Source organism: Colias philodice, chromosome 1, assembly GCF_061535455.1.
Source record: "Colias philodice isolate Cphi_HAF_F1 chromosome 1, ilColPhil1 Martin Lab GWU primary, whole genome shotgun sequence".
Classification (NCBI taxonomy): domain Eukaryota; kingdom Metazoa; phylum Arthropoda; class Insecta; order Lepidoptera; family Pieridae; genus Colias; species Colias philodice.
The window spans coordinates 3,745,029-3,758,170 of NC_143086.1; the positions used below are offsets into that span (position 1 = coordinate 3,745,029).

The window sequence follows — 13,142 nt, forward strand, 5'->3', positions numbered from 1 at the left end:
GATTTTGTATGCATGTATGTACACATAATAAGATATATAATTAACTATTCTATAACACTTTCAGTCTAAAATTTTGAGGAATTTATAAGATCATCGAGAACAATCTACAGGATACGCGGAGAAATAGCGCTAAGCGCACATCCTTCCTAAGCTTATGCAATATATTTTTTTCCATACGTGCATGTTCCCAGACAGTAAGTATATAAATTATTAACAACAGCATCAGTTTTCATTAATAGTTTGTGTGTAGTCGTGAACGTGCGTTGCGAACCATCACCACGCTTTTCCTACACGAGTTTTCATTATTGAAATAAACAAACGCACATGGATTCTAGAACAGTCGTATGTATATTTTAGTGATAAGTTCATTGCACTTATTTATGCATTGCAATTTGTTAATCTATCTCTATTTTATATTGATAACTTATTTATTTACTATTTTTTTTTGCAATATAATTTTTTTATTATGACACTTACAGCTTGCGATATTTGACCCTTAGAGAATTTATCACATAAGCACTTATGATATCAAATGCTTTCGAAATAGAATCTTATGATATTCATATGATATCTTATTGCTTGGTTTTATCTTTTTGTTTATAACAGATCACTTTAACTATGACTTCTTGGACTGTAATGATAATGTACAAGAAATTGCATCCTTAATTTATAAATTTACTATGGCTACATATTTGGCAATAATTTGTATAATTTATTTGTCACCTTTAGCACCTGCATAAAAATATTAATAAAGAAATTAAAAAATTGTAATAAATTTATGGATTAAACACATGCATATATAACAAAAAAATATAACTAATTTAAGATAAGCAAAGCTTAAAGTTTCTCATCGAACTTTTTCAAACGCAGTGTGCTTTCAAACCTAGTTACAAAATATAAAGGGGTTTAAGGGCAATAATCACTTTTTAATTTGAAATAGTAGTATACCTATTATGTTTAAGTTTATGAACATTCGATTTAAATTACATTTTTTCAAATCTTTTTCGATATTTCCATTTGGTATTAACTTAGTTAAAATTGAAATGGATACAAGTAGATATTTGAAAACTAAAGAGAGAAATACACTCAATATATTTTTCGAACATAACTATGTAATTTTAATATTAAATGATTACGTACCTTTTATTTATTATATATTTTTTTCTCTTTCAGTTACTCTTCTGTCTCGCCATGTTTTTAGCCATACTTGCAACAGCTGCAGCAGGGTAAGTTGCAATTTATAAACGTTTTTCTCTCGGGAATAATACACTCATCTGCAGCTTTTGTAAGATTCATTAATTTGAATTTGATATTTTTGCTTTCATGTCATTCAAATGTTTTATTAATTTATAAAGAATAGAAAAAAAATTTGCGTCCCGCCTCGTGATCGAATTTTTTTATTATTTATAAATTTAAAGATTCATTGATAGTGGTCGAATAGTTTTTAGGTTTACTTGTAGAGAATATTAAAAATACAATGCTTTTTTTCTATATGATAATACTTAAGGAGGTAACATTTTTGATTGAATCAATGACTGACGAACCCAATTCAATAAACATATTCTTTGGGTCATTTTAAATAGATACTAGAAACAATATACATATTATCATTAAGTAGTTCTAATTCATATACTTACTTAACATTTATATAAGAAAGAATCAAAGCGTCTAAACTAAATAAGTGTACCTAACTAAACTAAAATAATCTTACCTCTTTATGATAAAACTGTTCATGCCTTGATGACTGAGGTCAATAGATAATATTTAATAATAGGTACCAAATTATCCATTAACACTTTTCAGTTTTCTATATACAGAGATACCTAGCTACAAGAACCTTTATTCGAACTCAATTATGGTAGTATTATACCTATTGTTAACCTTCCTAAACGCCCATTAAACCCAACATTCTAAGCGAAAATAATCTAAAATTATCAAATGTACGCATAAACAATTGATAAAATAGATAACAAAAACGAAAAATCGAAACGTATAGCTTTCTCCCCAACAAAACATTAGCCGGCTATAAAATATCGTTACAAATATGATATCATACATTGTAATTCCACGCTCGTTATAATGAAATTATAGGCGTATATATCAGGAAAAGTGGTATGGTGTACCTACACGCAACATGCACAATAAAACCGACAAACGGTTCGGTCGAGCGTTGAGGAAATGCGTGCTTTTCTATTTTCTTGTTAAGCTGATTGTAAACTTTCATTTTTGTTTCATTCAATTGTATTATGCAATGCGTTTACATGTGTATGAATATGTAGATCTGATATATGTTTATTGATATATGTGCATGATAGACGTAATATTCAAATAGTTAACATACAAGTACCTACTTCTTTATAGATTAAATATTTTAATATAGATGGTAGGATACCGACCTTGTTTGCTGCATCGAAAAGAAACTCTTTCCAGTCCCAGATCTTGCTTTAAACATTTGACTCAAATATGTCTTTGAGTTCGCACTATCAACATATGTTATATAACACTTTCATCCATTTTATGCAATCCTTTGAAAATTTATTAAATATTTTTTATTTATTTTTTTTTTTGATTATCCACAGCCGCACCAAAAAGGTGGTGATCCACGTGCCGTACAAAGTGAAGAAGATCAAACACACGCACACAGTTTACAAGACGGTCCACCACCATCACAAACACCATGACCTCTACGACCATGGCCTCGCGCTACCCACTGAGGAGCATGAGCATTTCCACCACGTGCTTCTAGACGAGCCCACTGGTCATGGCCAAGTGCTGCCATCTATGGGCTTCCCGGAGTATTTGCCTGATGTGCCGATGGATGAGACGGAGCTATCGGAGTTGGAAGACCTGCCAATTCCGACGCGCCACGTGTTCTATAAGAGGGAGAAATGTGAGTATAGTATAGTATAGTATCTACTGGTTATGGTCGTTTTATGTAGGCAATGGTATGATAGCTGTTATGAAGAGGAGAAAATGGATATAGATTAACAAGATTTGTGGTTGGTTAATTAAATTTTCTTCAAATTAGTTCAGTACCTATGTTTTTAATTAGGGTCAACATATAAAATTACCTAATTTAAAATTAAAAATACCAAGTAATAAAGTCGGCAATGAAGCATACTCATTTAATTTATTAGAAAATATATATGTATAACAAAATGTGATAGATGAAAGATTAACTTTAAGGCATCCGATACAGGACAGCATACTCAGATCATCTTTCAGATAATCGAATTCCTGATACTTTTACAACGAAGATAATATCTACTAGAAAGTTCCATAAAAATGTGAGATGTTATATGAATAGTAATTAATAATTTAGAGAGACGTCATGTGACCCTAATTACACGCTTTATATTAGCTTCACCTGTATGTTTGTTTGTTTGTAACCGACTTCTTTGGGCGCGATTTTGACCCACTTTAAACGGCCAGATTTCGTTCAAACTTTGTAGATTTATTGAGGACCGATGACAATACACTAATTTGATAAAACTTTCTATTTTTTAGTTCGGTTTTCTAAAAAAAAAGTGTTTTTTAGTTTTTTTAAACTATGATTATTTATACTGCGATGTTTAATCGATAACAAGCTAAGGTGTAGTAAGATCTATTACCTCATTTTGATAAAGGCCAAAGTACATACATTACTTTTTGCATAGGTAACTATATAAACAACTATATAACAATTTATACTATCAAAAAATATTTCTTATTATAATTTAAGAATAATAATTATATTTACCTTTTTTCAGAAATCATCTCACAACGGGAACTGAAATACAATTAAACCAAGGCTTCTTCTAAAATCTTTTTATCAGGGATTTATCCCTTGAACTATCTTTAACCACAACCAAATTAATGAGATTTATACTGTGTAGAATATATTAGTAATTATACCAAAAAATATTGTACAAAATAAAATTAAGATAACTTTAAATGCACGAAACTTAAAACTAACCAAAGACTGATGTATTTTATTGATTTCAACTTAAAAATAGGTATTTAATTATTTATTTTATTACTAATATCACATTTGTTACAATTTCTGTAATTTTTAGTTTAGTACTATTTTAAGAATTAATTTGATAGATACTTTAACTTTTTCATTTATTCTTTAGTTATATTATTCCCTATTTATTATTATGAAATAGCTGTTACATATTTCGATAGTTGTTATAAAACTGTTGTTAATTAAAATAATAGAAAAAATAATGCGTTTTTATTTCCCACATTTCCAAATTAAATAATTTATATCTTCCATTATGGAGTAAGTTATATAAAAACAATAATTAGTGTTAAGAGCGTTACCCTTCATAATTTATTTAATTTAAACCGTGAAGTACTTTTATGAGTCCTTACCTTAAACCTTACCTTAAACGGCCCGCCAAGTCAAGTGCTGTGCTCCTTAACTTGCTCCTGAATACCTTTTAAAAATAGTAACTATTACTAAAATTAAAAAAAAAATATTGTGTGGTTTTATGAAACCACGGTAAAAGTGAAACTTAGGAACAAAATTATCGTATTTGTACGATAATAACTCCGAACACTGCTTTATACCTACTCGGCAGCCGACCGTCACGCGACATGCGCTACACAGACCAAAAAGTTTGAGACGATGTAATAAAAGTTTCAATTTAAAAAATATAGTACCACAAATTCAGTAAATAATATATTTTGTATGATACATTTTCGTTCAGTCTCCTTTCCTCATGAAAATGATACACATATATATTATACAATATGTAGATACTACAATATTGTGTGTTCTACAAGGGTATCGATTTAGGAAAGCGTAATTACAAACAGAAAGGATTCAAATGCATCGTACCAATAAATATACATAATAGCGCCTCCTAAAACTTTAATGACTAGCATGAGATATTTACAGAACCATCCCGGTACAGACAACAACGCAAGCAAATAAAAAATTCTATAATTATTATTGTTTATTCTTTTCGAATACCAGTGTAGTTGTGAAATACATAAAAAGATTTGAAGCTAAAACGTGAATATTTGTGTTATTTTTTTTTCCATTCAAATATATATACTTAATTGGTTCTTATTTATTTAAAATAATGAACTTTCAAAAAAAAAATATTATGGTACTTACTTACCTTAAATACAAAAAATGCCTATTCTTATATTTGTTATGAAAACAGATTAAAAAAAAAGCTTATAAAAAGCAACTCATGTTGCTGACCGTATTAGGATAATTTATTTAACCCTTTTATCTCATCGATTTGTGTCTTTTTTATTGAACTTTGATTTTAATTGGCCAACTAATAATACCGTTCCCTTGTAATGGGTAAACGCCCACGTAGACTAATACAGTTATAAATTTTAAAACACATATTTTACTATCAGTCCTTAGTTTAATAACAGTTTTGACTATGATGTATTGGACACAAGACACATGTTAATACTTTATATTTTTAATATTTTAAATGTTATATTGGGACATGAATAAGGGAAGGAAGGAAATTAAACGTATCGACTAATTATTGTTAAATAGTTACTAGATATTTAGGAATCTATGGTATAACTTTAAATCGATTATAAATAATTACTTAACATTAAAACATAAATTCAAATAAAATAACACTGCTACGAAGAAGAGGTCATCAACCTTTCGTTATGAAATTTCAGCATAGCAATATCATCTCGAGACCATCTGTAATCCGACCGCAATATCTATTACGTAGTCAAGCACATCCGATTCAGTAATCGCCTAATTCAATATTTGCTTCCTAAATTGTAAAAATATGTATATAGCGACTCTAAGTTATTTAAGCAAATCATCATGTACAGATGTGGTATTATAGGCTTCGTACATATAATTAATAAAAAATATTTTTTCGCCCTTCCTATTTAATTTTATTGAGGGTTACCTTTAAATTTGTTCCGGTTGCCTGAAAAATTCACTGCTAAGTGATAAGGTCTAATACACTATACTGTGTTTTTCACTAAAATTATAACCAAATTTCCTGTATATTTATATTGAAGAGTTAAATAAATAACTAAATATTTTTGGATGGGTATAGGATATTTTATAGGATATTTTTTTTTTGATATTTTTTATAGGATCCATACCTTATATTTTTATCCTGAGCATCCCGGCTTCGCCTGTGGTATCTTGTCGAAGATTGGTCGTACCTCATTCTCAGAACTAACTCAGAAGCATCATGCAGAACACTATGCTGAAGATTATCACACGACCACACAGACAAACATTCAGTTTTACGTATGTACCTATATAGAAAAGGAAAATAAATAGTCGCAACGCAAAAAGCGGTAATAAAAGATAATTTGCTTAAATAAAAAGTAGCTAAATGTAATTCCTAAAGGAAACAATAATAAATTCTATGTAATTGACTCAAAGTGGAAAAATTAAAATATATTCTTACCTTCAACATATCAAAAATTATTCAATGTCACGTATCCGTTCTTTCTTTATAATATGGATATAACAAGTGGCATACAAGAGATGTACCTTACCTAAATACGCGGTCGATCTAAAAGTCTATGATAGATATTACAAATTATTATTGAAAAGACCTGAATAGAAACCTTGCCTATCAATCACTGTGAAACCTTTCCCACGAATATCCATTATAGGAATTGTTGCGTATTCACAAAAAAAAAAAAAATTCTATGTAAAAATGCTTTCAAAGTAACAAGTCCACTAACAATGCTAGGAAATAAGTGTCCCATTAACCGAAAAACTATTACATCGATGACGGAACCGATCTCATCTACGCAAAACGCAAAAGCAATCTAATAACTGTAACATGCAATAGTTACGGCATTCGTCGTGAAGCCTAATCGAATGCGTTGTTTTGGAACGCCGGCGAAATACTATTTCAAATAATACAAAAAACCACATCTCGATTTATTTCCTCGTCGGAAATCGAGTCCTATGTCATTAGAAATTAGAGCGGAAACGTCGCTATCGGCGATCGCCCCGCTGCCGATAATTGTGGTCTTTTTGTTGACATTACAGGTTTATTTAAGTGAAATTGGATAAATGTTCATCTCACCGTATTCCGCTGTCAATCTGTGGCTGGGCACCGTGGAAGTCCGATGGTTCTGGACCAAGTGTGAATAAAATGTGAATGTTGTTTACGAGTGTTGAATGCATTGAGTGCTTATCATGGATCTGTTGAGATACTTGTCGGTGCTTGTGATTTGTTTTGTGGATAGCCAAGCTGGTGGACATGGAGGCAAACACCAGTAAGGCTATTGATATATGCAATCTTTGAACTATCAATATTTATCTGTGTATAAGTATTTTTAGCAATGCGCAGCGAATTTCATTATCTATTAATTGCAAAATTATCATGGCAATTTCTCTTAATCACAATGTATTGAATTTATATGTTGCGAATTTTATTACTATAATATTTGTATGGTGTCCTAAAACTAAATGGCAATTTTATTCTATGATAATCATTTTATTTATTTAAATTTCAGTGTCAACTTGAAGATCCATCTCCCCGAGTTTATACATCATGACCATCATAAGAAGGTGATAACTATTCACCATCATCATCACAAGCCAAAGAAGGAACATCACCATCATCATCATCACCACAAGCCACATATACCGTATGGCCATCATTACCATCACCACCATAAGAAAACTTCTACTCATGCAGTATCAAAAGGACATTCTAATCATCACGGCCACCAAGGACATGGTCACAGCCACCACGGTCACGGTCATCACGGTCACCATGGTCACCACGGGCACGGGCATGAGCACAAGCACCATGACTCACCGATTACTTACGACGCACCAGCAGTAAACTACGAACCTCCAACAGTAAACTACGAACCTCCTGTAGTAAACTATGACCCACCGAGCTACGACTATTCACCTCCTTCTTTTAATCACGACGTTAGTTCTTATACTCCCCCTGTATCAAGCATCCCTCGAACACCTCATGTGCATGGTGTAGTGCATACAGTGAAGCAGGTTAAAGTATTTGATTCCCTGCCAAACGCTTTGCCTGGAGCAACCAACGCAGGGGGACATAGTTACCAAGTAACAGAGGAAGGAAACGAAGATGACGACGTATTCACCTCAGTAAATGCGGTATCACAAGCTTTTCCCGGAACGTACGGCTTTGTTAAAAGCGCAGCAGAACAAAAAGACCCGTTCTCCTCGGTAGCTCAACCAACTTCCCAGACAAACGACCATAATCCATTTGCGAATGCTATCCAACCCACTTCATATGCAAATTTAGAGACGTTTACGGGGTCAGATCAAAATGAACCATTTCCTTCCCATTCTGTTGAAAGTGATTTGCCAACGCAATTTTCAAGTTCAGGGCAGGGAGACTCTGGTTTGACCAGTTTTGATGAATCGGATGGTAATTTGATCGGCGGAGACATTGGCAGTCGAGCATTGTTGTCTACTTCTGGTGGATTCAGTGACGATACTCCGGTCACATTCTCAAGACAAGCTGGAATTCACCATACCATTAATACAGAAGGTATTCAAACCGTCGAATATTAAGTACCTACACCAAAAAGGTTTAAGAAATTTTATACATAATGTTACAGATATTAATAGGAACTTAGTATTTATTGTAAGTGTTGTTAGATTTATAAGCTATTAAAAAGATATAATTTAACTAGAATTTAAGGCATATTGTTAATTTTATTGTTTATTTTTTTAAATGTATTTGTTGCCAAATTATTAAAAATATGCTATATGTTTTCGTGTTTCTTTGTGACCTTAATTCTCAATTAACCTATTATTGAGACTAATAAGCTACCATTTTTAACAAAGCCTCTAACGCATAATATGTATATTATTATGAACGATTATGTAACTCAACCAACAGTACAAAAATGGTACAAATACTTAAGCAAAAATTATTATCCTAGAAGCATAACTAATAATTATAGATAACTCCTTAAAAAGAGAATCCTTAATAATTAAATTTGAATTATTATTATATAACAGTGTGACAATATCAAGAACATTGACTGTTTAGGGTACGCGCAGACAGAGAGCGTTCTGCGTTCCGCGTTCTGCGTTCTGCGTTCCGCGTTCTTTGTAATGTGAAGGATCTATAGCGCCGGCGCACACAGAACGCAGTTAGACCGCGGCGGTCATTCGGAACGCTTGCGTTCTCGCGTTCTCTGTACAGAATTACAAAGAACTCGCGTTCTCGCTATGGCTGGTCCGTCTTCTCTAATTGGTATCTTGTTTTTCTATTTCAGATTTTACATAGTCATGTAACTCATTGAAGCTATTTATTGACATTCGAAAATAAATATGAAATCTCTCTTCATCTTGAAGCAGCTCAGGGATAAGAATACTAAATTCTCCCATATCATCTCGTTTCGTGTTGATAGGGTGTACCCAACATTTTCTACTTTTTTTTGACTCCTCTAGACTCCACAAAAGCAAGGCTTCATCTTCGGAAGATGAACTTTTGAGAGACATGTTTCACGTGCGGAGAGTCACGAAATAGAACGCAAATGTCTTGAACGGCTCCTGTGTGCGCTAGAACGCAGAACGCAGAACTGACGAACGCAGAACGCAGAACGCGGAACGCAGAACGCTGTATGTCTGCGCGTAGCCTTATAACACGAGTCGTGACCAAACCACTTATGTCATGAGCCTACAATGTACACCCAAAAAAAGTCAACCAAAACAAAATTCTTCATGCTCCACTTATAATGTTCAGAGTTGTGCAACAAATTATAACGTAACAATGGTGATAGGTAAATGATGCAATTATGCTTACTTTTTTATTTGTACCAAGGAAGTAATGGGAATTACCTTTTATATACCTAGATATGAAAGGGACAAGGGCACTTTTTTACTATATAATATTACGTCAGTGCTACCAATATTATTGCTATTATGGTTATCCATAATACACGGCTACCACCAAAAGGAAGATACCCGGTCCATTGAAAGGCTTACGTGGGGACAAAGGTCCAACACGCAGAGGCCCTTTAGAGAATTTTAACTATTATGGCTATTACTACGGGTGATGTTGTAACAGCCTATAAGATGAAGGGCGTAAATAACAAATTACGTAGAAATAATGGTTATGAAATAAAAAAAATCATCAACAATCATCAACTTCCGTCTTTGTGGGGATCGAAGGCTTTCATAGTTTTAGTTTCACAACGTACTGCATTTGCATCAAAATTCCCTTCTCTCTACTCTAAATATTATATGCATTTCGATATCAATAATTGTTTTTTTTTTTCTAATACAACATAGAAGAATATAAGCAATACGTGTTACATGGTGTTACATAACAACAGTACAAAATGATAAAACATGAAACGTTATAAACATTATAACTTACTTGATGTAAAAAGGTTTATCAACATTTGTTCCAGAAGCTTTCCATTTCTTTTTTGTGACATTAAAATACTAAGGGGACACGGTAAATTAAACACTACCGTGCAACGCCATTAGAAATCTACTTGCATTGTACATCATAGCAATTTCTGTAAGGAATAATATTATGTTTTAGTATAGTAAAGCCTAATAATTGAGAAATACCTTAAATTTAACCTTGTTGATATTATTTATATATTGCTATGCAAATAATCTCGTTTTTGGTTATTAAAACACACAATTAACACACATAGATAATTATTTATTTCTGAAAATCTGTTAAAGAGAAAATCTAGTAACATCAATGTAATTTTTCAACACATTTAAATATTTTTCACTACTTTGGCTAAGAGAATATAACAATCGAGAATAATTATTTTTTAATTAATCTTAAAGCTAAGATTCGTCCATAAAATACAAATTGTACGTCCTGCTTATTGTTCCATCCGAAAATATAATTTTCTCAAACACAACCTTTGTACTTTATGGTAACGATATCCCTTTATAAATCTATTTTTGTGCGTTTAGCTGTAACACATTTATTAATTCAACATTTTCAAGATAAATAGATAAAATAGTTTGTTTTATTTTATTTATTTATTTTATAATTTTATTATGAATTATCTTTATGAATTAACCTATTACTATATATAATACTTATACAGTCAATTCCTTTTGCAATGGCATTCCAGTTTTAATAATGTATTAAAGAAAAATAAAACAGTAAATCAAAGGGGCATACAAATACTATATTTCATTTAAATAATAAAATCATTCCATTTGCTTACAAACTTATAACTGGATAGAAATTGCATAACGGATGATTTTGTAAGACCAAGTCGAGAATTATATTTAGATTAAAAAATAAATAAAAGGTTATACATATTAATACATATTATATAGTATTTGAGAGTTATTGACAGGGGTAATTTAAACCCGAAAATATGTTAATTACAGCCACATCCTTTGACTTGTTGTTTTATTATTTAACTATAGTAGGTATTATTGTTATTTGCGTTACAGTAATTATATTTTTTTTATAAAGAACAAACATCACATCTTATTTGTTTTATAGATAATACATATAGAATCAATTCCTTCAGCAGGTGCATTTCTTTTTTTTTTTTTTTTATAAACCAATAAAGCAAAGGGGCATTCAAATACTATATTTCGTTTAAAATCATTCGATTTGCTTACAAACTTATATAACTGGATACGACACACACCGAATGATTTTCAAAGACTGAGTCTATAATTGTATTCAGATAAAAAAAAAGTTAAAAGTTTATATATAGTATTTGAGAGTTATTGACAGGGGTAAATAAAACCCAGAAAAAAACAATGTTAATTAGCGCCACATCCTTTGACTTATTGTTTTATTATTTAACTATTTATTAACAGGAATTATTGTTATTTGCGTTACAGTAATAATGTTTTTAAATAAAGAACAAACATCACATCTATTAGATGTGATGTTTGTTTGGATTGTTATTATTTTTTTAATTTGTATTTTTAAATATTGTGCGCTTATAGGCTATCCTTATATCTATTTACTTGTTGTCCGCCCCGGCGTCGCCTGTGGCACTCAGGGATCACGTCCATCCAACGGAAGAATATTTGAAATCGGTCCATCGAGATAAGAGCGTTCGAACATACAAGCTCCATAGATAATACTTATAGAATCAACTCCTTCAGCAGGTGCATTTTTTTAATAAACCAATAAAGCAAAGGGGCATTCAAATACTATATTTTTATTTATAATCATTCATTTTGCTTACAAACTTAGAACTGGATAGAAATTACATAACGAATGATATTGTAAGAGCAAGTCGAGAATTATATTTAGATTAAAAAATAAATAAAAGGTTATACATATTATATATCTAGTATTTGAGAGTTATTGACAGGGGTAATTTAAACCCGAAAATATGTTAATTACAGCCACATCCTTGACTTGTTGTTTTATTATTTAACTATAGTAGGCATTATTGTTATTTGCGTTACAGTAATTATATTGTTTTATAAAGAACAAACATCACATCTTATTTGTTTTATAGATAATACATATAGAATCAATTCCTTCAGCAGGTGCATTTATTTTTTATTTATTTTTTTATAAACCAATAAAGCAAAGGGGCATTCAAATACTATATTTCGTTTAAAATCATTCGATTTGCTTACAAACTTACAACTGGATAGAAATTACATAACGAATGATTTTGTAAGACCAAGTCGAGAATTGGATTTAAAAAAGTAAAATTGTTATATATTGTATATATAAATATATAGTATTTGAGAGTTATTGACAGGGGTAATTTAAACCCAAAAAAACATGTTAATTACAGCCACATCCTTTGACTTATTGTTTTATTGTTTAACTATTTATTAACAGGCATTATTTTTCATAAAGAACAATCATCACATCTAATATGTTTATGTTGTTTTTTTTGTGCGCTTAGAAGCTGTCCTTATTCATATTTACTTGTTGTCCGCCCCGGCGTCACCTGTGGCACTCAGGGATCACGTCCATCCAACGGAAGAATTTTTGAAATCGGTCCATCGAGATGAGAGCGTTCGAACATACAAGCTTTATAGATAATACTTATAGAATCAATTCCTTCAGCAGATACATTTTTTTTATAAACCAATAAAGCAAAGGGCCATACAAATACTATATTTCGCTTAAAATCATTCGATTTGCTTATAAACTTATAACTGGATACGGCACATACCGAATGATTTTGTAAGACCAAGTCAAGAATTATATTTAGAT

The 13,142-nt window shown here is 31.2% G+C and overlaps 2 protein-coding genes across 2 annotated transcripts; both read left to right on the forward strand.

The window, feature by feature from the left end:
• The first annotated feature begins 225 nt into the window (after window positions 1-225).
• Window positions 226-4,209, forward strand: LOC149491072 (uncharacterized). The gene is made up of 4 exons (XM_089699677.1): window positions 226-342; window positions 1,174-1,226; window positions 2,580-2,890; window positions 3,750-4,209. Coding segments are annotated over exons 1-4 (384 nt in total). The 5' UTR covers window positions 226-324; the 3' UTR covers window positions 3,752-4,209.
• Window positions 4,210-6,848: 2,639 nt separating this feature from the next.
• On the forward strand, window positions 6,849-8,715 carry LOC149491073 (uncharacterized). The gene is made up of 2 exons (XM_089698898.1): window positions 6,849-7,227; window positions 7,468-8,715. Exons 1-2 carry the CDS (start codon window positions 7,148-7,150, stop codon window positions 8,513-8,515), a joined length of 1,128 nt encoding a protein of 375 aa, XP_089555024.1. The 5' UTR covers window positions 6,849-7,147; the 3' UTR covers window positions 8,516-8,715.
• The last annotated feature ends 4,427 nt before the right edge of the window (window positions 8,716-13,142 follow it).